The sequence below is a fragment of the Stereum hirsutum genome, assembly GCF_000264905.1.
Source record: "Stereum hirsutum FP-91666 SS1 unplaced genomic scaffold STEHIscaffold_1, whole genome shotgun sequence".
Taxonomy (NCBI): domain Eukaryota; kingdom Fungi; phylum Basidiomycota; class Agaricomycetes; order Russulales; family Stereaceae; genus Stereum; species Stereum hirsutum.
In genome coordinates this window covers 2,706,768-2,732,735 of record NW_006763131.1, presented here as the reverse complement: position 1 = coordinate 2,732,735, position 25,968 = coordinate 2,706,768, and the positions used below count along the sequence as shown (strand labels likewise).

The following is a 25,968-nucleotide window of genomic DNA, read 5'->3' as shown; positions in this document are numbered from 1 at the left end:
GTCAAAAGGCCAAGACACACTCTACGCGATCATTGCACCCACTTCAGTATTAAGACTATACGATGAGCCCAAATGAGCGACGTTGAAGTCGTCAAACCACGGTGACAATCCGAGGTTCGTCTCCAGTCGCCACCGCCTCCCGGATACAGGCGCGCAGCCGGATAAACCAGACGATGTTCTGCGAGTCATTCCAGGTCATTCCACTTCTGTCCACGACGCCTCCATCTGCTGCGCTAAGTCGAGCTCTGGTTCAGACCTTCAAAGCTCAATTCATCCCGAACTCTATCATAACTCCAGCTTACAATATCTAGACTCGAATGTTGGCCTTAGTGTTCTACTCTTCTCGGTTGAACGAAGACGGCAGTTGCTCTTGGGGAGACACGCCTTAGGATATAGTAACAATCCTTCTGGGGCAGAGAAGTTCTTTGGACAATAAATAATAGGAGGTAGAAGGCTTGGCTGGCGATGTCTCGTACCAACTCGTACCACTGTAAAGACGATTGGGGGCACCATATTGCCTCGTCTCTCACTGCCTCTCGACGAGGCCGTAGGTTCGTCGCTTGGTCATTGGGCAACTTCCCTCGTTCCCGGCTACTTAATAGGCAGAGCATTCATGCTTGCGCGCTAACGAGTCCCCTCGCGTTTGCCTTTTGATCAACCCACCAAGTGGTGATATTTACGACTAGACCGGCCTCGAACGCTCTCGACAAACAACGCCACGCAGAGCGTGAGCGTATGAATTACAATCCAACAACCAGAGCAACGTTGTGGTGAGTGCTACTCTAAACATCACATATACGAAAGCGAATCGAAAACAACTAACACTGCACGGCCCATGAATTAGCAAACGATCCGTTAATGACGAAAAGCGGTTGTCGGCGAACTTACAAGGTGAACAGAAACGGCGTGGGTGCGACGAGAATCGACTACCTCGCTCCTTTCCGAGAGCGAGTAGATTTAGATGCGCTTGTGGCGCTGGTGACGGTGGTGACGGTGGTGGTAGTGGTCGTGCTCAGCGCGGGTGTCGGTTCTCTCGTGTCCGTTGGCCATGTGCCGTCGCCTGAGATGACGGTGCCACTTGCCTCCAACTGCGCCAGCTTCAGCGAGAATGTGTCGTAGAAGACGGACTTTGGAGGTGATGGGATGTTTGTGTATTTCATGGTAGTGGCGGGTGGGTATGAGAGCTGAGGGGCAGTTAAGACATGCTCCTGGAAGACCATCTGGGAGAGGAGGGATGGCGGCAGGTCTTGGGGAGTATGCTCGGGAAGGTCCTCGAATAATATGCTCGGACGTTCCTCGTCTGATTCCTCCAGGGCGTTCAGACGGCTCCACCGGGGACCAAGTGTTTGCGAAGAGGGTATAGCGCGTCGATGCCGGTGAGGGATGACTACTGGAGAGCTAATGGAGAAGGAATGTGCTGTGGCTGGGAGTGGTTCTAGTTTTCGGATTTGAGGTCGTTCAGGTTGACGTGAAGGCTTCAGGATTGTGTGGACAGAAGCGTCCTGATACGAGAGAGCGTGATGGTAAGCCTCGAAATGAGACACCACTGATGACAGTCTCATGCCTTCTTCGGGACAGCCTGTGAATATTGACAGAATTCTGTCAGATGCAGATACAATGTATAGTATGATCAGATGAACCTTTGACTGGACAAGGGACATAGAATTGTGCTTGGGTCGAAAGGTGGGACGACACAATGTGGGCCCTGAGGGCAGACAGTGTTGTGTGCTGTGAAGTCATACATCTAGGCAGCCTGCATTGTAGAATGTCCTGAACACGATACCTATATTTAGAATAAAGCAAAATAACAGAGGGTGTATAAACATACTTGGTCCTTCTTTGAGCCTTGAGTACGCTGAATATGTAGTTCGATGTGCTAGACAAATGTCGACACGGTTAGCATCATTGATAGCATTGGTTCGAAAAATTGTGCCAGTGAAAATGGGAGGATGAACTTGGGTTGAGACGATGGTAGAATTGAGATGCTTGCATAGCTATGAAGTTCGAGCATTATTAGTGACCTAAAATTGCCAGCCTTTTGATGTTGACGAGCAGGAGTGCGTGGACGAAGGCTTCTAAGCCAATCATGAGGTGTAAGTGTGTCACGAACTTGAAACAGGTCGTGCACACTTTGACAAACATGCCCAAAGCACCCCAAATCCATGAATTCTGGGTTCTCACACTGGCTCGTACCACCATTATGTATGTGCTCTCAAAGAGTCGAGTTGTTTAACATCGCAAGTGTTGCTTCACCCTGGCAGTGAGCGATGCATAATGAAGCGAAGGATGTCCTCACCTCTCTATACGACTTCCAGCAGTTGAGAACATGGGTGCAATGATCCCAACAACACGGTATATACTTCAAAGTCAACTTTGCCAGCTCCAGAACAGTGTCTGCGGTCAGCTTGACCGGCGCGTTGCGTTGCATGGCATGAAGGAGGAGGGTGGAGAGGAGGTGGGGGTGAGGGTGAAAGGGACGAAGGGGAGAAACAAGGATGTTGACACTCGTCGGTTGGCGGCTGAAGACGTTTGCGGCCTTGAACAAAGCGCGCCAATCGCACTGAGGCTGTGCTAAAAGGACAATTTCTCTTTATGGCCCGAATACGGAGCTAATAAGTCATTACTTCCTGACCAAAACTGACAGGAACTTCTGAAGTGCTCCTAAATAGGCTCTGGATTCTTACACATATCGCGCAGTGTCAAACGGTATGCACAGTCTATAATATTTCCATAGTAATGTGATAGCACAAATGCACAAAGCAGATTCATTATACAAGCGAGTGAAAATTGTGCACAAAACAACGACTGCAGACGAAGCACGGAAGATCCAGAAGCAAGTCCGACGCGAACACCTCAACCAACAATCTCACCACGAACTCACCCCTCAAGCTTTCTGCATAGAAGGGTCCTTGGACGCCGACCTACCCTTGTTTCGCAACGAAGGCTTCGAAGTCAAAGTTGTAACCCACTTGGTCTCGGAAGTGACTGTCTCGTCGCGTCCGTGACCCATACGACCAGTATGTTCACCGTCCAAGTCAGACCCTTCCCCTTCCTCTTCTTCTCCGTCGGCATCCTCATCCTCTTCGGGCTCGGTCTGCAGCGGCCTGGTCCATCTCGAGGCAGAAACTATGCCATCCACCCACTGGAGAGCGTCGACACTCACTTCCCGCAGTCGTTTCGTCTGTGTTAGCCAGGGAATGCTACTGCGGCTCCTCCGACTGGAACGGCTAGCGCTGCGTGTAGTGGCCTCCACCATGAGCTGGACGCTCGTTCGATGATCGACCTTGTCACCCTTCCCGTTCTCGGTGGGCATCATCGTCGGCTTTCGAGGGAGAGCCGAAAGCATTCGAGGATCAGAGGGGAGGACAAGTGGAAGCATGTATCGCGAGTCAAGGAATTCGCCGAGGACGTCTGGAGGTTTGGCTGGTTCCCAGGGAGTAGCGTCTTGATCACGGTCGAAGAGAAGGTCGATGTTACGTTGTACCATCGAGGCTTCCGTGGAATTAGATGATATTGAGGCGGCGGGCCCAAGACTACCGGCGTCGTTGAACACCACCTCCTCAGCGCGTTCTCGTTCCCGTTCTCCCATCTGCAAGTCATTGTTAGTAACGATTGACACAGAGAATTTCGATGTGTGCTTTACCTCACGACGGAGAGCTTCCACGCCGATCTTGACTCGGTGCCGCTCCCAATCCTTTTGCAGTTGCGCAAGATATTGGCTACATTCTTCAGTCATTCGGCCTTCGTTGACCTCGTACTTGTATTCGCGCACGGCACGCCGCATCTATCATGAGAAGTAAAGAGTAAGTTATCATACAACCCCAAAAAGTATGATTTTCGACTACCTGCAGTGGATTTAGGTGCTTCATGGTCTGGATAGTCGCGACAAGGTTGGCGAACTCCGTTATAGACGACAGACACTGAAATATATATCAACTAAATTGGAACTGCCATTGATAACGGGGAGAATGGGCGAACCTGTAACCAATTGAGAAGGTCACGGACGGGAGCCAAGTGGGAGATGACACCCCGAGGTAGGTTAGAAATCTCGATCCACTCCTCAAGCACACCGAGGTTCATGTTGATTTGCACGGCGCGTGAACTATATCCGTTCTGTCAGCCATTCGCTCGTATGAGATATAGTGGAAAAGCGTACCGACAGAGGTGCTTTTTCCGAGTCAGCACCCGATTGAATATTTCGCCTACGGGACACAAACTCAACTCCTGATCATAAGTCAGAGGGTGACATCGAAAACCCACAGGACATCCAATAGAGTATCTGAGACCACATCTGCGTGATCAGCGCAGGGTTGATCCCCGACAAAGTAAGCATCGTCTGTAACGCGTCGAAGAAGCCCGTGATCTCGCTCGGCTGTGGTGTAGATGGTTGCTCCGGGAACATTCCCTGCATGGGAGCCGTAGTCGACACTGCGCGGGACCGAGTGAAAGTCTGTCGAAGAGAAGAGAACCCTTTCGTTCCAGCCCCGGGTGTGGTAGGCGGTGACGGTAGGCGATTGGCAGCAGATGAGGGAACAGGGGGGTTGCCGTTCCGAGGTGGCAGGGTGGATGCGGAAGTGGCGTTTGTTTTCTTCTTGCCCGCGCCGAAGGAACGCAGGAATGACCATTCGCCCTCGAATTGGATTCCGTCGAATTCTTCTGGCAAAGGAGAGTGGTCCAGAATAGCCGAATCGATGAGTGTATCGATTCTGCGTTCGATATAGCGGATCATGAACACTGTTAAGAGTTCATTGATGAATATCCGGCGGGAGTGGCAATCAAAACGACATGCTCACCGAAGACGGAGTTGATGACTTCTTCAATCAAGACGAACGAGCCGAGCAGCTCGCATGTTTCGTTAATGGAGTTATCACAACGCATCAGGTGCAGCCAGACGGTCGTGTTGTATAGCCAAAAGATCAAGCAGGTCAAATCCTCTGGTCGGTTCTGTGTAGACATCAGTCCGGCTGCGATAATATACATGATGGATAAAATGTAGCTCACAAAGATGTTGTCCTCTATCGCATCTGTGGCGCCGATAATTAGATCCTCGAGCCAATTGTGATCGCAGTTCAGACACGCGAAGCGGGCCAGCATATATAGCGCGCTTGCGGGTTCTGAATTTCGTAAGGATGGTTGGAAGTTGGTGATCAATGACTGGAAGATGTCGGAGAGGTAAGGTGGTGAGAACACGAGCATGGTGGTATAATCCGATGGAGGGGTCTGGAGGTATCAAATGACCGTCAACGATATGCACGGGCTCATTTAGTTTAAAAGTATCCTCACATATAGACTGTCATCCTCATCGTTCTCATCCTCATCCTCTGACGAATCAGAAGACCACGTCTCCCACTCATCATCTCCCCACCACTTCCTACTGATCTCTAACCGCTTCTCGACATTATCGCGAACGGACCTCTGCTTGCTTTTCCGTATGAGCTTCATCTCCAGCACCTTTCTTCGCTCCTCCATCCTCCCGCCTGTCCAGCCTGCGCTGCGCATGGCTTCCCCTAATAGGAGCGAAACGACCTCCCTCCCGGGCACAGTCGCGTACGCGGACACGATGTCGAGCGGCGTAAGGTTCTTCTTCGTCACGGAGAATGGCGAGCAGCCGTGAGTCAGAAGATGTGAGATTAATGAGGGCGGCGACAGCAAAGCAGCATGATGCAACGCCGTCCAGCCAGCTGTGGTACACACACATCAGATGTCGGAGTGGAAGTACGTGTGGCACAAACAGACCTTCGTCTGGCATATTAGCATCGGCACCCTCAGATATCAGCAACCTCACGCATTCCTCCCTCTCGACTTCCCTCTCACTTTCAGAACCAAACCCAAGGATGGTGAGACTGACGACACCCAGGCCATCCTCATCTCTGGCTCCTAGATCTACGAATCCTTGCGCATGCGTGTCCGTGAGGAGGAACGAAAGGAGGCTCAGATCGGCGAAGAGACATGCACGGGAGAGACAGTGTGCGATGAGCTCCTTCTTCTGTACGGGCGAAAGACCAGACTCGGATGATAGAAGAGGGGTGATAGATGAGGATGACGGGTAGATGGGATGCAGATCGGGTTCTGGCGAGAGGTCGATTGGCGGAAGTGAAGCGGTCGCCATAGACTTGCTCGTAGATAGAGTCAATGAATATTAGGTGTCGGATGTCAGACAGCAATGGGATGGAACACTCTGTATCCGTGCTTGAGGGGGTATGCACGCGAGACTGTTGAATGATCAGACGCGTACACGCGATGATGGCAAAGGGCACCTATATTCAGCATTTGCAGGCCGAACGAGTTCATGTATATGCCGTACTTTACCGAGGCTTGTATCCGAGACTTGGGTCAAGTCCTACTCAGCAGACAAAACGCATTTTATCCAGGCGGTCGTGAGTGGGTGCGGAAAGCAAAGGGAATCGGTCTGAACGCGTTGCCACTCAGCGTAACCGTGGGACTTGGGTGCATGAACGACTTTGTGTGGCGTATAGGAAATTCACCGACTCCTCTTCTTCCGTCTACCATCTTCTCTTCTGTCTTCCTGCCATTTCTCACAGGATGCCGCCTGCCAACAAAAGACAAAAGCTCTCTGCAGCAAAACATAACGTCAATGCTCCAACCAAAAAGTCAGAGGACTCGGCGGGCTCAGAAAACGACGACTCAGGCTCTGGCTCAGATGCAGGGGACGGCGAAGTTTCAGGCAGCGACGAAGACGACTCGCCCAACACCGACGACGAAATCGCCGGCGCCACACGTCCTAAATCCAAGAACACTGCCAAACGAAAGTATCGTGCTACGGATGCGTCAAATCTCGGTGCCACCCTCCAGACTTTGCTCAGCACGGATGCTCCCTCCACACAACCTCTTTCTCTGAAACCCTCGCTCGCTCGGAAACGCAACGATGAGAAGTTGGAGCTGAAGGCGAAGAAAGCGCTGAAGACGGAGAAGAAGGATAAGGAGGATAAGGGAAGAGTCAAGGATGTGATAGGTGGATGGGGAGCGGAGAGCGAGAGGGCGTTGAGGAAGGTTGCGCAGAGAGGAGGTAAGCTTTTATGTTTACTCACTCGAAACGAGTTTCTAACACTTAGATGTATCTAGTGGTAAAACTGTTCAACGCCATACAGCAATCACAGGCCTCTGCTGCTGTCGCTGTCGAGGAAACGAAGGCGAGCAGAGGTTCGGGAAAACCGACACTCCCGGCACCGTCGTTCGAAAAGAATATCAAGGGTAGTAAGAAGGCTAAAAATAAAGACAACCCCCTTGGAAGAGGGAAAGAGAGTATGTTTTATTTCTGTCTATCCTTGTGCGTTCGACGACTGAATGTTCCCGTTCCGTATAGCTACTCTTGGTCAGGACGATTTCCTAGACATGATCCGCTCGGGCGTCGTCTCCAAAGCTTGACCATGTCTCCGCTGGAGCTTTGATCGTCTCCTCGTTACCTTCCGAGTTGATCCCTTGATACCGAACTCACAAAGTTTGGTGGCCCGCCGACATTCATTGGTCGGAGTGGTGTTTCGGTGCCACGAGTGATCAAGGATACACCGTTCAGTCGGTTTTCCTTTGGCTCCTTCGACCTCCTCACCTTCTTCATCCTGCTCTGCTTGTACCCCTCCATTGGGACCCACTCCTGTCCAGTCAATTTTGATGTTACTCCACTAGGAAAGGTTACGATCACTAGCCCATCACGGCTTTATGCCAGCTTGCCTCCTTCGAGTACAAAGGTCTGCTGGCGTGTGCCTGTTGGGCAGCACTTGTGGCAAAGTGTACCAAGCCTACAGTCGTCATCAGCGTTCGTTGCATTGTTTTTTTCTCGTTCATTAGAGTAGTTGCTCCACGGCCATGTTTGAGCTCCGTCAAGTCGCGACTCGTGCGTTGCAGAGCTTGCAGATAGAGTTGTCCGTCACCTGTCGATACATAATAACTTAGACTGATCCGGACAGGATATGGAGAATCTCGTGGTCCGACCGTCGCAGAACACGATCGATCTGAGAACCGAAATGTGAATGAACGGTCAAAATAAATAGGCAAATCTTGAGCAAGTCACAACGGCGCCACACCGCCGTCGCGAGTCGCGACGCGCGAGTCCGCGAAAGCCTGCCCTCAACCAACCGACCGCCCGCGGCATAAATTCATTTTTACGTTTTCCTCGTCTCGCCATGGTATGTTTTTTCGCGTCCCGCGCTATGTCTGCGGTCCTCGCTTTGACTGACTTCGATTTGTCTAGCCATCGAGGACGACCATTTCGCGTGAGGAGTGGGAGCGGCGGTTAGAGGAAGTCAATATCACGAAAGAGTACGTCCATTCCGCTCCTCTCAGATGAATGGCACGCCGGAGGAGCACGTCGAAGGATGAACAAAATTTTTGGGAATCTCTCTGACTTTCTTGATGAGACAAAAAATTATTGCATGTATTATCTGACATCGCCATGCTCCTCTGTCCCCATGCGTGCCTCGACCGGGTTGTTATCGTTGTATGCTGACTTGCCGTTTGTCATGCACAGTGACTTGAATCGCCTGGTGATGGATTACCTCGTCATCGAGGGGTACAAATCTGCTGCTGAGGAGTTCAGCGGGGAGGCGGGGGTGATCACCCCAGTTGATTTTGATAGCATCGAGAGTCGGATGAACATCCGGGAGGCCTTGCAGAGGGGCGACGTTCAGGATGCGATCACGCGCGTTAACGACTTGAACCCAGAGGTACGTGCTTTCCTCGCCACTTTCGCACCACATCCCCTCTTTTCGCATGATTATACTACTGCATGCACCACTCTCAGCCCCTTCGGGGGCGGTGATGATAATGCAAACACCAAAACTTCAGTCTTCAATATGATTCCTCTTTCCCTCATCTGCTTCTGCGACTTGTCAATCTCGGGCGGTTATGCTGACGGGAACGTGAAGATCCTAGATACGAATCATACCCTCTACTTCCACCTCCAACAACAGAAGTTGATTGAATACATCCGCCAAGGGAGTATCCCGGAGGCGCTGCAGTTCGCACAAGAGGAGCTAGCGCCGCGGGGCGAGGAGAACCCAGAGTTCCTTGCCGAGCTGGAGCGGACGATGGCGCTTCTGGCGTTCGACTCGTCGAGCGTGGTGCCTGCGGCGATTTCGGACCTGCTGTCGCCCGCGCAGAGGATGAAGACGGCGGGGGAGGTGAACGCGGCGATCCTGGAGAGTCTGAGCCAGGGGAAGGAGGCGAAGCTGGTGGCGCTGCTTCGGCTGCTTTGCTGGAGCGAGTCGCTGCTGGAGGAGCGCGCGGAGTTCCCGAAGGTGCGTTGCGGTGCAGGTTCATTGTGGGACTGTTGCCGTCTGTCGTCGTAGTGATCCTGATTGACGAGTTTGGACGCGCAGGTCGAGCTCACTGATGGGTTGGCGCCGAGGCGAGCTGGCCCGGACGGCGATGGGCAGTCGATGGATATATGATTTGCGCGTGCAAGCAACGCAGGAGGGGCGTGTTCTCTCTTTTCTTTGTATTTACCGTCTGGATTGTACATGTATGAATGCACGCGTCGTCTTTTATGAAATCGTCGTGTCCTAAATATTCCGCATGGAAATCCGAAAGGAGATGGAATGAGCGCCGCAAACTCTGTTTGGCTTTGTTGTTCTCGCCTCTTTCACGCCTCCCGCGCCGGGCTCTCCTCCAGCCTGCCTCCAGCTCATCCTCCACAACGCCAGAGCTCGCTCTCCCTCCTTCTCTCCATCCACGACGCCGTCGACCGGCCCCCGTCGTCGCCACCCCCGTCGTCCCCGCCTAAACCACCATCGCTATGGCCGACGGCTCCCGCCGCAAGCAGCACCGGCCCGTCTTCGTCGTCGCCAATCCAGACTCGAGCGATGAAGACTCACATCTGCCTCGTCAGTCCTCGTCTTCTCTGTCCAGCAGTTGTGTGCTCTCCTACAATCGCTTCGTCTCCCCGCTCATATCTCGTCTACACGTCTCACTAGACCCCCTCAATACCACAAATCTCCCTGACCGCAATGCACGGCACCAAGCTTACTCCAATCCAACACTATCGTCCCCATCAGGCACCAGCTCTCCTCCCCCGAGCACCCCAGGTCAACCCCTTCCCCCGGTCGACATCCCAGTCGAGAGACCAGATGTAGCGCAAGTCAACAACTCGACCGACGCCATTCCCCAGCAGCACTCTTTCTTCCCCAACGCTCGTATGCACTTATTTAGCAAGCCAAAGCAGACTCGGAGACCGAATGGCCGTCCTGCAACGGTGCGCCCTTTTTTTCTTCATTCCCTCACCCGCATGCGGACTGACACATGACCAGTCGCCGAGCACATCCACCACTTCAGACTCGTTCACACCCCGCTTCACTCCCGATAATCGCAGCAGTCCGATCGACAAAGTGTGCATATTTGTGACAGGAGACTCGGACCAGTATTATACTGTCGATATCACCGGTTTCACGAATGCTGCCTTTATCAAGGAGCTCATGTTTTCCAAGGTCCGCACAAACGTCCTTATCCTCCCGATCATCCTTCCGAACGACCTTTCTCTTCTTTAGCTCCGAATCTCAGACGAAGAACAATCGCAATATTCAGTGTATCGAACACAAGTCAACTCGTACGCGATCGGAGAGGCGCTTTCTGATGAGGCTCTGTATAACCTTTGTCGAGATGAAGGAGACGCTGAGTGCTCGCTCAAGTTTCTTGTCGCGAACTCGGCTGCATCCGTTCACGAGGACTCGCGATCGTCCCCGTCACCCACCACTAGCACTATACCCCCACCCGTGTTGCTTCCCGTCACTCCCTATCCTCCTCAACGGCGACGCTCACCGTCACGGCACGAGAGCGCATCCTCCACAAGTGAACGCAACCGTCCAGAACTCACCAACGGCTACGACCCCTCTGTCTCCGATGACCTTGACAATGGCGAAGTGGAGAGCCAGCGTTCGACTCTGCGACCCCCGCCGAAGCTCAAATCGGTCGGATCCACCCAGAGTTTCGCGACTTCTGCCTCTCGCCGACCGAACGGGCCGCAGCGTCCAACCTCTCCGACCAAAGCTTCCAACCGAATAATGTCTCCCTCATCAGGCTCCCGCCAACCGCGGTCGAATTTCGGTCAGGCTGCGCCACCACCACCTTTACCACCACCACCTCCACCCCCTTCGGCATTGTACCCACACTCACCGAATCATTCGCGAACAATGTACGACGATGAACAGACTTTGCAGCCGTCGCCCCACTGGACGTCACATGTTCGCTCGGGATCGGACGCCGCTGCTGACAGAGAAAGATACCAGACGAGCGAGTCAAATCGTCCCCCTCAGCGTAAGGAGGATAGGTCTAGGTTGGGCAGACTTCCCCGCGAGAAACCATCCCGGCAACGGACTGACGGCGACCCGTACAACTTATCCCAAGAGTCGTCGTGGGGCTTAGCGGATCGCGATCGTCCCACACCGTCTCCTACTGGTCGACGTGAACAAGACAAGAAGAGGTATCAACAAACACAATCGAGCTATCCTCGTCCCCAACCACCCTCCAACCCTCCACGACAGCCTTCTTCGACCTCTCAACATAGAGAACAGAGGGGCACTCCAGTCCCAACAGATCTCGTCATGAAATGGAAGAGTAGTAGTCCAGCGTCGTCCTCAACCTACGGTAATTCACTCAAGACGGCCAAGAGTGAAAATAGCTTGCGGGACAGGTTCGTACAACATCCGACAACATTGCAGCCTGGTGGTGCACGGCCACCCGTTCCTAGAGGCCCTCCCCTGTCGACGAATCCATCTATGTTGCGCGACGGTACTAACTACGGAACGAACAATTCCAGCGGTTATTTTGGCGACGAAAATACCGCTTCACCGAGGCGCGACACACCACAGGCTACCAGCCCGGACCAGAGACAATATGCGGGATACACTTCTCCCACCACTTATCGAACTGGCTTCCGGCCTTTCCCTCCACCACCAGCCCCACCCCCGCCTCCTCCGCCTCCTCCGCCTCCTGTAGTTACGCTCACGTCTGCCACGCCATCTCAACCTCGTTCACCGGTAAATCAAGGGCTATCGAGCAATCCTATGATTGGCAAGCTTCCATTCGAGCAAGAATCTCACTCAAGACCAGGCTCTTCGCTAGGATCGCTACCCGTCCCTTCGACCACATACCGTCCCCAGCACACTGCGGAGTCAGCTTTCGACGAGCCTTTCCAGGAATCCGATGTCAGTCGGTCTTCGCCATCGCAGATTCCTCATTACCGCCCACTTCCTTCCACCTACAATACTCGCGGAGGGAAGCTCGACGTCGATACCTACAACGTTCACGGCGACAATGGGCCGCCTCGGAGTCCAGTTAACCCTCGAAGTCCTCCGTTCCTGCGCAACGATACGTCTGGAGATGCGCCGCATAGCCCTAGCCGCGGTACGAACTCCGATGACGCGGCGACTGTCAGGCAGGACGACATGCCCAGGATGCAGAAGTATCTGGACCAGCAAGTCAGTACTCCAACTTACAACCTCCCACCACCACCACCGAGACCCCCGCTACCACCCTTTGTCTCTCGCTCTGGCCTCGGATTCATTCCTCCGCCCCCTCCGCCACCGCCACCTCCGCAAGGAGGAATACGCACTCTACCACGCCCAACTACACCTCCACCGAAAGAAATCCTCTCCACTCCATCGACGCCCGAAACCAACAGCACCGATACAGGCGATGGTTCAGACAGCGAAAGTGGTACGTTATGGCAGACTCCGATGGTGGAAGACGAATCGGGCGGAACACTCTGGCAGAAGCATCCCTCGCCCGAACGACCGAGGTCCAGTGGCCGCGGTCCTCCGCTGACGGTGATGATCAACGATACAGACGCATCGCTGACGCATGTAGGGAGTTCGAATAGCTACAACACCGCGATCCCCAACAACTTCCCGCCGCCGCCCAGTGAGCCTCCGCCTGCGCGGCCTTATCAAGGACGCGCACCGGCGTCGCGTCAGCGAACTCAGGATCGGCTTCAGCATCTCGAGAATGAACATTCGGACGCTTTCCAGGAGGACCAGTCCTGGGCCTCGCGTCCGGATCCGGACGAGATGTACGCTCGTTTGGATACGTTCTTCCCGAATCACGATCTGGACAAGCCAGTCATCGACACCACGTCTGGTGGAACGTCTCCGACGACGGCCGAGCCCACTGTTGTCCCTCAGCCGGCTCCCGCAGACAAACGCTCCAGACACAAGAAGTCGATTCGTGTCGTTGCGGAGGAGCACAAGCAGAAGATGATAGACCGTTCGTCGAGGATCCTTTCGACGACAGCCGCTGCTAACAATATGTTGAGGAAGCGGAGTACGAAGCTCTGGGGCAGTCGATTGGAGGAGGTCACGCCGGGACAGATAAAGGCCGGCCTTGCATCTACCACACCGGAGTCTCCTTCGTCTGCTGGGTCTGTCGCTCCTAAACGTGGGTTCTTCTCGTTTTAGTTCTGCCTATCGGATCTATACTTATCACTTAATCCTTCGGTTTGCAGCCATTTTCAAGTGGGTTCGCGGTGAGTTGATCGGCAAGGGCAACTTCGGACGGGTCTACATGGCGTTGAACGCCACGACCGGAGAGGTCATCGCCGTGAAGCAGGTGGAGATCCCGCGTACAGCGAGCGACAAGAACGATTCACGCCAGGTCGGCGTGGTGGACGCGTTGAAACTCGAGAGCGAGACGCTGAAGGATCTGGATCATCCGCATATCGTGCAATACCTCGGTTTCGAGGAGACGCCGACGTTCCTCAGCATGTGAGTAATCCCCACTTAATTATGTTTCTTTTTGAATTGTGACTGATGGCGGATGCAGCTTTCTCGAGTACGTCCCTGGTGGTTCGGTCGGCAGCTGTTTGAGGAAATATGGCAAGTTCGACGAGGAAATCACGAAGTCCTTCACCGAGCAGATTCTGGATGGACTGGAATACCTCCATTCCGTCGGTATCCTGCATCGGGTACGTAGTTCCTCCCATTTGTAGGAGTTAACTTTCATTGACGTGCGGTGCTTCAGGACCTGAAAGCGGACAACATTCTGGTCGAACAGGACGGCAAGTGCAAGATATCGGACTTTGGAATATCCAAAAGGACGAACGATATCAATGAGCAGGCTATGCTTACTGCCATGCAAGGCACTGTCTTCTGGATGGCTCCCGAGGTGGTCAACGCTGGAAAGCGCGGTTACAACGCCAAGGTTGACATTTGGAGTGTCGGTTGTGTGGTGCTCGAGATGTGGGCGGGTGAGCGGCCTTGGCGAAGGGAGGAGGCCATGGCCGTCATCGTCAAGGTCAGTAGCTGTTTGACGGATCGTCTGATCGTGCTGAGGTTAATGGGGCATAACTTTTTATAGCTGTACTCTTCAAAACAAGCGCCTCCCGTTCCGCAGAGTATCACACTTTCAGCTTTGGCGGACGACTTCAGGAAGAAATGTTTTGCCATGTAAGCAGTTTCGTGTCGACAATGCTACATCGCATATGCTAATATCCAGCTACTAACAGTAACCCCGACGAGCGACCGTCGGCTGCGGAATTGCGCAAGCATCCATATCTCGTCCTGCCTCCTGATTGGATGTTCACGGGCTTCAGTGCTCGTGACCCACCATTGGACGACGCATTCTGAACACTTCACTTTTTTCTTTCTCAGCACTCTGACAAGCAACATCACTAGCATTTTTTTTCATCCCCTTCACACATCCACACCCTTTCTTTCTACGTCCTTCTACACCCTTCCCCATATACATCCCCATTTACGATCATCAAGTTTCTTCTGTTCTTCTTTGGCATTTCCCCCATAATCTTTTTCCCCCGGCCTATCTCGTTCCTCTGTGGCTCATACTGCTTCATCTCCAAATCATCTTTCGCATTGCATTTGTCTAACCCAATCCACAGCGCATGTTTCTTTTTTCCTTCTCTTTGTTTTCTCTCCTGCTCGTCTGTGTCCCTCTTAATTCTACAGTACATAGCTTTGTTTTTCCCCTTCCGTTCCTTAAGCTCCCCCGCATCCGCATTTCCCTTGTTGTCCCTTCGTGATCTGCATCCTGGATATAGTACGTACTCAGAAACGACCGCCTCCACGTTGTTTACCCAAATGTCCTTTTGGTCCATGCCGACCGTGTCCTGTGTGAACGTTCTGGGCATTTGAGCTTTACTGCTGTGGGGATCAATTGATCATTACAGTAACAGTTGTCTGCCTTCGTTCCGCGTCAGTGGCGTTGTTCGACAGCTGTGGGGTCTCAGATTTCACGACAGCTCGCCGGGATGTCGATGTGACTCGACGACGGAGCTGTCAAAACAAAGTACTCTACCCCGGGATCACCGTCGATCGGAAAAGTTCAAACAGTGTGGCGCGAACTATGATGTCATACCGACTGTTTGAGCGATGCAACAAGGTCCTAAGTAAATAGCTGTTTCCTTTCCACTTTCTTCTTCCCCTCCTCACACAGGCTATGTCTTCCACGACGGATACCCAAGGCAAGAGACCAGAGCTTCCGGACAGGACACAGAGCCATGCCGAAGCTGCAGAGCGGATACAACGGGCGTGGAGGAAGAAGAATTCGCTCCAGGAGCAATTCCTGACTCCCGAGACTCGCTGGAAGGAAGCGACTAGAGACGCAAAAGCTGAGGTCTGTACTTTTCTTTTCTTTTTTTTGTTTTCGGACATTTGGGTTCGCCTTGGCTGGCTGACATTGTTCGGCCTGGCTCTCGAATAAGGCAACTCAAGCGAATGCAGACGAGGGCCACAATACGGGCAAGGATCACTGGCGACGAGCAGCGTTCCGGTTCTCGCAATTGCATGATGGTAATCAAATGCTTGCGGGAGCGACGAATGTGAAGGATGATGATGCTACGAGGAAGCCGCTGGAGCTGCAGCATTGGCTGGAACTTATCGATGGGTATGCCTTTCGTGTCTCGTTCGGTTACAATGATCTTGGACTGAAGCGCTATTGTGCTGGTTGTGGTCGAATATACAGGAAACATCGTTATGGGTCAAACTGTTAGTGAAGTTCTCGTTCTTGCTGTCGGGAGTGCTTCTGATGGTTCAATTTGTAGTGAAGGTGTGGTGGCAAAGTCTGAGCCTTGTCTGCTAAGAATGTTGGACTGAACGACACAATGTGGCATCGCCAGTTTTATTTCAGACGATGGAAGGAGGAGGATACGGAAGATAACTTCTTCAAATGGTGGCTAACTGCTCTCGCCTTTGATTCAACTAGTCTTTGCTGATATGAGTGTTCATGTAGGCTGGATCGTGGAGCTGGTAAAGAACTGTCACTGAAGGAATGTCCACGAGAGCAGTTGGAGAAGGAGGTACGCTTCATACTCGCTGTTTCTATATTCATACAACTCATCCGATTGTCATTGCATGATAGCGAATAACGTAAGTCTCGTCGCCTTTTTCGTATACCGCTGTGCTCTAACAGCGCATGTTCAGTTATTTCTCTTCAGAGCAGCGTAAGTATCATATTCCCTGCACCTCCGGCATTTTAACTCATACCATAGCATAGGACTAAACTACCTCGTCAATATTGACTCTGAGGGAAAGCTTCGTTGGGCGCGAAATGACGAGCTTGTGGACACGACGCCTGGTAGATGGAAAGATGCAGGTCTGTCTATCATCAAATCAGTATCAAACGACATAGGATGACGAACCTATAAATTCTGTAGGAAACGGGCAGGGCATCATTCCCGATGACATTCCAGAGACCTCGGGTCAAATTGCAGCCTCCATAGCATCTCCGAGAAGCTCGTTCTCTGGAGAGGAAGGCGAGGCAGCCAACCACTACATTGGACCTGCAAAGGGTAAAACGAAGGCGACGAGAGCCTTCAGAAAGTATCTTACAATCCATGGCATCGTAGATAAGCTTCTGAAGAAGACTGTCCGGAGAAACACTTGGATATATGTCTCGGTACGTCTCGTCCTGACCTATCTAGTTGCACAAAGTCATTCTTAGACGTGTCGCATAGGATAAGAACTGTCAGTTTTTTTTTCACTAAACTGACCTTCTATACTTAATTGACTGTTCTGTTCTAGTCAATCTCTTTGTGGGGATCAAGGGTGAGCTTCTGCTGGACCGAATCATTCGATCGTCGCCTCTGACCGCCCGTACCTTTTCCCCAAAGTTCCTGGCACCTTCCAACACTCAACATTCCTTGGCGGAGGATTGGTGACCTCTGCTGGTCTCATCACGGTTCACGAGGGCGTGATTCATACATTGTCGCCTCTGTCAGGCCATTACCGGTATGGATTTTCTGAGAATATCATCCTTCAAGGCATACGCTAAGTTTCTGGCGTTACCAGGACATCCATCTCAGTACGCCTTAGTTTTTCTTCGACGTATTTGAGAAGGGCTTGCAAGCTGATGTTTGTCTCTATGCGTAGCATTTCCGCAGATTCCTGGCAATTCTCGAGCAGCGCGGGGTTGACATGGACAAGGTCGAAATAAGCAAAGCAGAAGCTGCACTTTGGTTGTGCGTCATCTTCCATTACCTGCTACTTGCATTGGTGTGCTACGTAGGCTCATGAGTGACTTTGATGGTCTACAGTATTGAACATCTTGGAAAGCTAAAGAAGCGACAGTCCGCACTCGTCGGCAAGGGCAAGCAGAAGGCCAAGGAAGTCGCCGCCTCCGTCGGGGTAGTCTCTGATGCTGATAGGAGGGAGATCCTCGAGGGTCGCAAAAAGGCGAAGGCGAAAGCAGACGAAGAGAAAGCGGTAGGAGATACCGAGCAGGGCCCTTCCGAGAAGAAATCATCATCCATCATCGAGAAAGCGAAGGTTGACAGCCCCGAGAATAATGCCCAACAGTCTTCGCCAAAAGAGAATGGAACTCGCGACAAAGAGACAGCCATCGGGAATGATTCCGCAGGTCCTACGAAGTCGACGCCAGAAGCAGAAGGGCACACCGAGGCTGCGAAGTCGGAGGAGAGCAATGGGCTACAAAAGCCTGTATTGCACGATTCTAGTACAAAATCTCCGTCGCAAAACGATGGAGACGAGTCGAAGGGGATGGATAAAGGGGAGGCCCCCACTCCGGATGCAACAGGCATCGACCCGTCACCCGCCCAAAACACTGAAGAGTCGCTGCAGACTTGAGTGGGAGCTGCCTTCACTTTTCCTTGGGACTTATCATTTATTGAAGATCTCATTACACGGCTGATCTTCATGCCTCGGTGCACTGTTTTATATATTATATCCTGTACTCGTACACTTCTACCAGGCTATCCTCTTGCTTACGCACGCGTCCATTTGCTCTCGATTTTAGATACACCCACTGGCAGCGCAGCCTGGCACATATTTTATTGACCGTCAGTAGGCACGATACACGAATAGCGATAGATATACCTTTTCATCGTAGTCGAACCATTCGCCCTCCTCCAAGTCAACCTCGTTGAACACCGTCCTGGATTCTGCACCTATGCACTTCCATGTTCCCTGTATTTGCATTAGTCAAGCGTGAAGATGTTAAGAGACTATCGTCGCGAAAAATTCACCCTAGGATCAAATCCTGTAAACTCGAGCCCTCTGCAATCCACCGTGATGAGTGGCGCGAACTGGCCATTGGCGTCCGCTTTGTACGCTTGCGGCGGCGATGCAGCTTCAAACTTGGCGAAATGTTCACGCTTGCAAAGACCGCATCTCCAAACAAAATGAGCGGTACTTCCTTTGCCGGAGTTGACCTCGTACTCTTCCTAAGGATTGGAGATGTGAGTATTGTTAATGTGGCGCTATCAGCTAGTTCCACAAGGAAAATGTAACCTACCACACGGTTTAACGCAACGAATTTGGGGTGAGTCTCATTGCAGCTCGTGCACTTGACCTATGGGTACAGCGGAATTTATTCAGTATATCTAGCATATTTCTGGGAGCAACGGACGGACCTCGAAGAAGTATTCAAAGTTATCCGAACTCGGAATGAGATCCGTGACGTTTTCCAGTTCAGCTTTGATCGACAGAAGTAGACGCTATATGGGGCGTCGTTCATTGTCAGCTATGCGAGCATCTGAGAGTCACCAGAGGACGACACAGACGACCATGATCAGACACTGAAGAGGCAGGAGAAAGAGCTGTGGCGTCACGATGATCGGAATCCGAGATTACGGACAGGGTTGGGTTTGTTTGTCTTTGCTTGGCTGCAGCCTCTTCAAACTTGCCCGTTCGGGCGAATATTCTCATTTGGAAATACCTCTACGCCTTCACACTTTGGCACCAATAGCTTTCCGTATTCCGACATGTCGTGGGTCACACATTGTCGGACTGCCACGGCCGCGCTGCGCGTGAACAGGTCTTTCTCTACTAGCTCTGCTGTCGCTTTTCCTCGAGCTCGTAAACGCAGCGAAACACGCGACGTGGACGAGTTCAATGACGCGGACTTGGACCCTGGAGAACCCATGGACGAGATGGGTATCATGTTGGAAGAGCTTCAGTCGCACCAGGACGAGGGAACAAGAGAAGGAGAGGACGATACTACGTCCGCTGGACATCTCATGATCATGCGACAGCGCGAAAAGCTCACTTACATGCGTCTCATAGACCACGAGATGCCCAAACTTGTTGGTATGTGCGTTCTCTTTTCGTGGTCTTGCTTGTGTACTTACAATGTATTACTATTGTAGCCTTCCGAAAACCTTTTGTTCCTCCAACATCCGAAGCTCCCGTTTCCGTTCGATCCATCACTTACCTCGGAGAAGACCACCCAGCTGCCAACAAACGTGTCCTGACTGTTCCCGTAGCGCACTTACCGCTAAATGACGACAAGGCCGTCCATAAACTCAAGCTGCTCGCTGGTCCTCGCTGGTCACCGTCTCCTCCCAAAGACGGTGGGTTCCGAAAAGGGGAGGCAGGGAAGGAGGGATATGTGAAGATCGCATGCGAGGAGTTCCCACAACCGAACATGAACTTGAAGTGGGCGAGCGATACTCTGGACAGATTGGTAGCGGAGGCAAACGTACGTTCTTTCCATTTCTTTCTCCGCTTTGCGCGACTCTGTCGGGGCTCAACGAGGTACCACCACAATCAGGACTCGTCAGATACGTTCGCCGATGTTCCCCTGGATCTACGCCATATAGACGCGAAGGCGATGAAGGCAGGGAAGGGAAAGTTCAAGAGAGATCTGGCAGGTGGGAGAGTGCGATCCGAGACGCCACCCTCTATCAGAGACTTCCCAAAATCATGGCTGCCCAAGCTGCCGAAGCAGGGATCACCATCCACACCATCCACACCATCTCCTAGTTTGCAGTAGACTGAATTATCTTCTTGCCCACTCGCCTTCCTGCAAGAGAATGTTGTCTTCCTTCCCTGAGGTCGGAGGTGCCACATGTACCTCAGGCATGAGTTGACTGAGAGCGTCAAACTTTGCCAATCTGTTACAAATTGCTACGTTGGCGGAGAGTCACGGCTCGCGCGAAGACTCTCGTGAGATGAAGGTTCGAAGGAAGAGCAGGTTTAAAATCTCGGAAAGCACGCAGATGATTGGGTACCGCAACTGTATGTACTCAATCTGTTGTCCATGGCTTGTCTTGCCTCCGGCCAACAGCTCAATGTTGTAGCATTTCGCCATGTCGGGATCGGAACCGTTACATCCCGCGGTGAACATCATTGATCCGATTTCACGGTCAGCAGTTTATCGTACTTTCTGTCGTTTACACCGACGACTCTCGAGTATATAAGCTTTAGGTCTTCCAGAGTCATTCCCGAGGCCTCTCACGCAGACACACTTTCTGTGTACCACCATGAACACCATACGAGCATCTGTAGTCCAGACTTGCACAGCGGCTTATTCGCTGCCGGACACTTTGGACAAGCTCGAGCGACTCACTCGTCTTGCTGCAGAACGGGATGGCAGCCAATTGGCGGTCTTCCCGGAGGCATTGTAAGTACCAAATATTCGTAACGTTATACCTTTTACTTATCTACACATTGTCTGATGCATATGTTTCAGCATCGGGGGATATCCAAAAATGGCGACATTCGGAGCTGTTGTAGGAGAACGTTCACAGGAAGGTCGAGAGGAATTCCTCCGCTACCACACAGCGGCCATCGAGTTACCCTCTCCCGCGCTCGAGCGCATCGAGAGCATCAGCAAAGAGACCGGGGTCTTTCTTGTCATCGGCATAATCGAGCGTGATGGAGGAACCCTCTATTGCACCGCGATATTCGTCGATCCCAAGGCAGGATACGTCGCAAAACATCGTAAGTTAATGCCAACGGCGTCCGAGAGGTTGATCTGGGGACAGGGAGGAGCAGACACCTTGCCTGTCGTTGAATCGTCCTTCTCGAGCGAGTCCTCACCAGCAGTGAAGGCCAAGCTCTCAGCTACGATTTGTTGGTAGGTTAGACTGTGTCTCGATCAATCATTAAACAAAAACTCACTTCGTACTCCCCTTTCATAGGGAGAACTATATGCCTCTTTGTTTGTTCTTTGTTTCGCTGGGTCCATGCGCTGCATTGCCCGCTGACGTCTATACACTCACAGTGCGAACCTTCTATTACTCAAAGAACACACAACTCTACTGTGTTCCCACCGTTGACGCCCGTCCCGTCTGGCAACACACGATGGTCCACATCGCCCTCGAAGGGCGCTGCTTCGTCCTCTCGGCCTGCCAATACTCTCAGGAGAAGGACTATCCGCCAGACCACGCCGTACGCAACGCCGAAGCTCGAAATGGCGAGAATGTGATGATTGCCGGTGGGAGTGTCATCGTGTCGCCGCTGGGGAAGATCCTGGCCGGCCCTTTGTTGGAAGGCGAGGGTGTCCTGACAGCTGAACTGGATTTGGACGATATTGCGAGGGGGAAATTTGACTTGGATGTTGTGGGTCATTATGCGCGGTCGGATAGTGAGCGAACATCCCGTTTGTTCCGAACGTTTGATGTGTTGCTGAACGATACTTCTCACAGTATTCAAGTTCGAGGCGAACGGAGCATAGACTTGGAGACAGTGCCATCTGATGCTAAAAAGCTTCCACAGCTCGTGTAGTATCAATGCAATGTTGTAACAAAGGGTATTAGCTGCGAGCCCATGCGCAGAGTCCCACGTATGGCCATCCTCTTGTTCGAAAACTGAGCCTCGTGGATAACATGGGGCAAAGGTAGGGGCCGCAGGCTACGACTAAGTATTGCGTCATTCAGATTAGTCTTTGCCATCGAGGGCCATTGCTTTGACACCTTGCCTTTTTAATCAAAGTAGTGTCGCGTGTCGGACTTGGTCCGCGCGACACAACGAACAAAGGGACAAAGGAACAACCGTCTCCGTGCCAACGAGCGGACGTGCCGCATAACGGCACACAATCGGGATCCCTATATATATACTGTCTCTCGAGCCTCGTCACACTGCACCGCAGCCAAGTGTCCTCAGGACGCTCCATTGACTCCCTTCCAATCTTTTGTTCGTGTACATAGTTCTCAATACCTCCCGGGATGCAGGTCAAGCACACGCGCCGCCGTCCGTCTCGCTCATCTTCTCGACACCGTCGTCCTCGTTGCTCTGTGCCTGCTGCGATAGACTGCCTATTCCACCACCCCGATGCGAAGTCCTCCTTCAAAATTGCGCAACGGATTGCTCGTAGGTCGGGATCGAGAGGTGATGCCAAGACGACCCATTTAGCTGCGTCACCCAAATTGTCGTGCTCTGAGCTTGAGCCTGGAGGTGTCAGCGTAAATGGCGTGTCCGCAAATAAGCCTTCGGTGCGTCCATTCTTCACAGCTTCCGCACAGGGTGCGACGACTGACAGCCATATGAAGCCTCTTTCGTTACCTGCCATCGGGCGTACCATATATAACAGCTTGCCATCGTTGCCCACTGTAGGACGCACGATATACGACGTGACTAAACCTGCTGCTCTTGGGATTCAAAACAACGAGAACTTGGGAGGACGTGCAGCTCTTGGGTCTGACGACGAAACTGACACGGACTTGCGAAAATGGATGACAAGCTGGGAGCGGCGACTGATCGCTGATATGGATCCTGAGGAACAGAAGCGCTCTGCCACTGTCCAACTGGCTCTCCAGGAGGCTTCCAGGAAAATGAAGGCTCACTGGCAGGTCCGACACTCCTCGACTAGCGAACAACGCAACACGACGGAGACCGAGGACCCGGAGGATCCGTCCTGCGATTCCTCGAGCTGGTCGATGGTCTCCTCGTGGTCGTGTACACGGTCCACTTCGTGGAGTACGGCTAGCTCGGACTGTAGCAATCTGGAGTCGTCCTGTTCAGAGTCTAGCGAGCGTAGCAGCAGCCTCTGGGGAGACATGTCCGACCGTCTTAGAGTGGAGTATACCACTACGAAACTGTTCGACGACTTTATTAATGCGGAGGCTTACCAGGAATGTTAAGGCTTCAAAGGGTGATAGAAGGAAGGGTGTGGCCCAAAAAAGGCATGGCAATAGGTCGTGCTTTCAATCATTTTTTCTGTATAATTATAGCCACTGGCAGGCTGTGCCGCATTAACTCTAATAGCATGGTAATTTCCGTGAATACAAGGATGGGAAGCGCTGTCTGGGATTGCTTAGGGCATGGGACGAATAGGATCGATAATGCTAGAAGTGGCAAGCGAAGAAGCAGCAACGCCGCACGGCGAAGTCGTGGCGGGTGGCCCTTGGATAAGAGAGCGAGATGAGGACGGTGCGGCGGAACATACGATCGCAAAGATGAACCCCGTACAAGGAGAACAGAAGCTTGCATGGGTGAGCATTGACATAACATTATGGCGAGCGAGCATTGACCGAAAAAATGGGACGAATATTGACAGTACATGCTACCGAAGCCACGGTTGTCGCTAAGCGTCGACTGGCACAAACAGGCGCAAACAGCTCAGAAGCACGCCGAGCAGCCAGCGTCGTCCAACTGGCCCGTTCTCCCTCCTCCCCCATCCTTTCCCGACGTAATATCCCTTCTCCACGTCGTTCGCCCCGTCGCTGACGCCCTTCTTCTCGCCAGATGTCGGATTCTTACACTTCCAGCCGCAACGGCGACCTTTCTCCTTCTCCCAACGGTAACCTCAATGGCTCGTCCGCGTCTTTGACCCCCGCCCACCAAGCCGGCCTTTCCCCCATCATTCGCAAGAAACTCATGGGCTACGTCGGCTTCGCCAACCTGCCCAACCAGGTTCACCGGAAGAGCGTGAGGAAGGGGTTCCAGTTCACTGCCATGGTCGTCGGTGCGTCCCTTCTTTCCAATCCTCGCTATCGCGCATAGCGCTCAACCTCCGCGTCGCTACTCAGGCGAGTCTGGGCTTGGCAAGTCTACACTCATTAACACGTTGTTCGACACCCCTCTCTACCCTCCCAAGGTCCCTCTGCCTCCAAATGCCGAGAGGCCACAGACTGTGGCTATCGAGAGCATTAGCGCTGGTATGTTCCGTTCATACTTCATGTCATCTCACTTTGATGTTCATCGCTTGTTCGTGTATAGACATCGAGGAAAATGGCGTCAGGCTCCGTTTGACTGTTGTTGACACGCCTGGCTTCGGTGACTTCGTCAACAACGACGAAAGGTATGCACTGTGCCTATCCACGATGTAGGAAGACCTGACCTTCTTTGCTCTTTTTCAGCTGGAAGCCCATTGTGGACAACATTGAGTCCCGGTTCGACTCCTACCTGGAGCAGGAGAACAGGGTCAATCGTCAGAAAATTGTTGACAACCGTGTTCACGCCTGCTTGTACTTCATCCAACCCACTGGTCATTCGTGCGTGTTCTAGTTTTTGGTATGCCTGCGAACTGCGCATACTGACGCGTCTCGCCTGCGTAGTTTGAAACCCTTGGACATTGAATTCATGAAACAGCTTCACGATAAGGTCAACCTTATTCCTGTCATTGCTAAAGCGGACACCCTCACGGATGTGGAAGTTGCCGAGTTCAAGGCCCGCGTGAGTCCCCCCGTTGCTTCCTTCTATTTCGCCACTCTGATGTTGGTATGCCAGATCCTTGCCGACATCGCCTACCACAACATCCACATTTTCCAAGCTCCCACGTACGAAAATGAGGACGAGGAGACCATTGCTGAGCACGAGGAAATCACCAGCAAGATCCCCTTCGCCGTCGTCGGTTCCGACAAGGTTGTCCCGACCGCGGATGGTCGTGAAGTCCGCGGCCGTGTTTACCCCTGGGGTGTGATCGAGGTCGACAACGAAGATCACTGCGACTTCGTCAAGCTTCGCCAGATGCTTGTCAGGACGTACATGGAGGAGCTCCGGGAGTACACCAATGATGTGCTCTACGAGAACTGGCGTTCTCAAAAGCTCGCGAGCATGGGTGTCGCCCAGGACTCGAGCGTGTTCAAGGAGGTCAAGTCAGTATCTCATTATGAACTTTCATATATTGTCTATTTCTGACAGTCAGTCATGTATCTGTAGCCCGGCTCTCCGCATGCAGGAAGAGCGTATCTTGCACGAGGCGAAGCTCGCCAAGATGGAGGCCGAGATGAAGATGGTCTTCCAGCAGAAGGTGCAGGAGAAGGAGGCCAAACTCAAGCAGTCCGAGGAAGAGTTGTACGCCAGGCATCGGGAGATGAAGGACGCTTTGGACAAGCAGCGACAGGATCTCGAGGACAAGAAGCGGAAGATCGAGAGCGGCAGGCCTCTGACGCCAGAGAAGGCAACCGTGAGTGATGTTCATGCCCTCGTGAAGTGTAGAATGAACGCTGATATGCCACATCGCATAGCAAAAGACGAGGAAGGGCTTCCTTCGCGCGTAAAGGGTTGTCTGTCTCTATCTCGGACTCGTAAAATATTCGCCTATTCCTTACTCCCCACTCCCCTTCTGCTTTCGTCTTTACTATTTGCACCACTCTGTGCTGCATTGCTCTCTCTCTCTCGGTCTTGTTCACATATCGTACATTCCATCTGCCTCTGTATCAGCGTTTGACCCATATGTTGGTCGCTTCTGCGCCCGAACACTCACACACTCTTTTGAACGGATATCCGGGCTTGTCCCATCTTTCGACCCGCGTACTTTTATCTTCTTTTTTTGTCCTCGTTCTACTTAGTTGGTGTCGTAGTCGTTAGTATCCACACGACTGGTTTA

General features: G+C 52.5%; 11 protein-coding genes across 11 annotated transcripts; 8 read left to right on the top strand and 3 right to left on the bottom strand.

Moving 5' to 3' along the window:
- Positions 1-497: 497 nt before the first annotated feature.
- Positions 498-2,437, bottom strand: STEHIDRAFT_143923 (uncharacterized protein). Its single transcript, XM_007298903.1, has 5 exons — positions 2,297-2,437; positions 1,829-1,876; positions 1,641-1,770; positions 845-1,579; positions 498-770 (listed from the first exon to the last, which is right to left on the bottom strand). Exons 1-4 carry the CDS (start codon positions 2,426-2,428, stop codon positions 927-929), a joined length of 963 nt encoding a protein of 320 aa, XP_007298965.1. The 5' UTR covers positions 2,429-2,437; the 3' UTR covers positions 498-770; positions 845-926.
- A 447-nt stretch (positions 2,438-2,884) lies between these two features.
- On the bottom strand, positions 2,885-6,109 carry STEHIDRAFT_151915 (uncharacterized protein; the record flags this gene model as incomplete). The annotated part of the gene is made up of 10 exons (XM_007298902.1): positions 2,885-3,589; positions 3,644-3,784; positions 3,846-3,920; positions 3,979-4,102; positions 4,157-4,202; positions 4,261-4,734; positions 4,794-4,944; positions 5,002-5,220; positions 5,284-5,681; positions 5,737-6,109. The coding sequence occupies 10 exons, from the start codon at positions 6,107-6,109 to the stop codon at positions 2,885-2,887; spliced, it is 2,706 nt and encodes a 901-aa protein (XP_007298964.1).
- Positions 6,110-6,520: 411 nt separating this feature from the next.
- On the top strand, positions 6,521-7,781 carry STEHIDRAFT_164848 (uncharacterized protein). Its single transcript, XM_007298901.1, has 3 exons — positions 6,521-7,027; positions 7,084-7,263; positions 7,325-7,781. The coding sequence occupies exons 1-3, from the start codon at positions 6,544-6,546 to the stop codon at positions 7,384-7,386; spliced, it is 726 nt and encodes a 241-aa protein (XP_007298963.1). The 5' UTR covers positions 6,521-6,543; the 3' UTR covers positions 7,387-7,781.
- Positions 7,782-8,199: 418 nt separating this feature from the next.
- STEHIDRAFT_117587 (uncharacterized protein) lies at positions 8,200-9,455 on the top strand. Its single transcript, XM_007298900.1, has 3 exons — positions 8,200-8,277; positions 8,486-8,681; positions 8,883-9,455. Exons 2-3 carry the CDS (start codon positions 8,505-8,507, stop codon positions 9,303-9,305), a joined length of 600 nt encoding a protein of 199 aa, XP_007298962.1. The 5' UTR covers positions 8,200-8,277; positions 8,486-8,504; the 3' UTR covers positions 9,306-9,455.
- A 3,324-nt stretch (positions 9,456-12,779) lies between these two features.
- STEHIDRAFT_46279 (kinase-like protein) lies at positions 12,780-14,570 on the top strand (the record flags this gene model as incomplete). Its single annotated transcript, XM_007297919.1, has 6 exons — positions 12,780-13,383; positions 13,451-13,709; positions 13,768-13,909; positions 13,966-14,238; positions 14,302-14,390; positions 14,450-14,570. 6 exons carry the CDS (start codon positions 12,780-12,782, stop codon positions 14,568-14,570), a joined length of 1,488 nt encoding a protein of 495 aa, XP_007297981.1.
- Positions 14,571-16,454: 1,884 nt separating this feature from the next.
- Positions 16,455-16,899, top strand: STEHIDRAFT_48127 (uncharacterized protein; the record flags this gene model as incomplete). The annotated part of the gene is made up of 2 exons (XM_007298034.1): positions 16,455-16,551; positions 16,613-16,899. Coding segments are annotated over 2 exons (384 nt in total), but the record flags the coding sequence as incomplete, so codon positions are not given.
- A 1,226-nt stretch (positions 16,900-18,125) lies between these two features.
- On the bottom strand, positions 18,126-18,982 carry STEHIDRAFT_164844 (DUF866-domain-containing protein; the record flags this gene model as incomplete). Its single annotated transcript, XM_007298899.1, has 6 exons — positions 18,126-18,232; positions 18,291-18,380; positions 18,440-18,637; positions 18,709-18,765; positions 18,827-18,910; positions 18,977-18,982. The coding sequence occupies 6 exons, from the start codon at positions 18,980-18,982 to the stop codon at positions 18,179-18,181; spliced, it is 489 nt and encodes a 162-aa protein (XP_007298961.1). The 3' UTR covers positions 18,126-18,178.
- A 372-nt stretch (positions 18,983-19,354) lies between these two features.
- Positions 19,355-20,187, top strand: STEHIDRAFT_45913 (uncharacterized protein; the record flags this gene model as incomplete). Its single annotated transcript, XM_007297883.1, has 3 exons — positions 19,355-19,502; positions 19,562-19,893; positions 19,966-20,187. The coding sequence occupies 3 exons, from the start codon at positions 19,355-19,357 to the stop codon at positions 20,185-20,187; spliced, it is 702 nt and encodes a 233-aa protein (XP_007297945.1).
- A 379-nt stretch (positions 20,188-20,566) lies between these two features.
- On the top strand, positions 20,567-21,966 carry STEHIDRAFT_117582 (carbon-nitrogen hydrolase). The gene is made up of 5 exons (XM_007298898.1): positions 20,567-20,817; positions 20,887-21,273; positions 21,338-21,357; positions 21,421-21,783; positions 21,845-21,966. Exons 1-5 carry the CDS (start codon positions 20,678-20,680, stop codon positions 21,871-21,873), a joined length of 939 nt encoding a protein of 312 aa, XP_007298960.1. The 5' UTR covers positions 20,567-20,677; the 3' UTR covers positions 21,874-21,966.
- Positions 21,967-22,363: 397 nt separating this feature from the next.
- STEHIDRAFT_151907 (uncharacterized protein) lies at positions 22,364-23,278 on the top strand (the record flags this gene model as incomplete). Its single annotated transcript, XM_007298897.1, has 1 exon — positions 22,364-23,278. One exon carries the CDS (start codon positions 22,364-22,366, stop codon positions 23,276-23,278), a length of 915 nt encoding a protein of 304 aa, XP_007298959.1.
- Positions 23,279-23,882: 604 nt separating this feature from the next.
- Positions 23,883-25,803, top strand: STEHIDRAFT_89715 (cell division control/GTP binding protein; the record flags this gene model as incomplete). Its single annotated transcript, XM_007298253.1, has 8 exons — positions 23,883-24,102; positions 24,167-24,295; positions 24,357-24,438; positions 24,497-24,631; positions 24,695-24,812; positions 24,867-25,234; positions 25,299-25,545; positions 25,607-25,803. 8 exons carry the CDS (start codon positions 23,883-23,885, stop codon positions 25,637-25,639), a joined length of 1,332 nt encoding a protein of 443 aa, XP_007298315.1. The 3' UTR covers positions 25,640-25,803.
- Between the last annotated feature and the right edge of the window lie 165 nt (positions 25,804-25,968).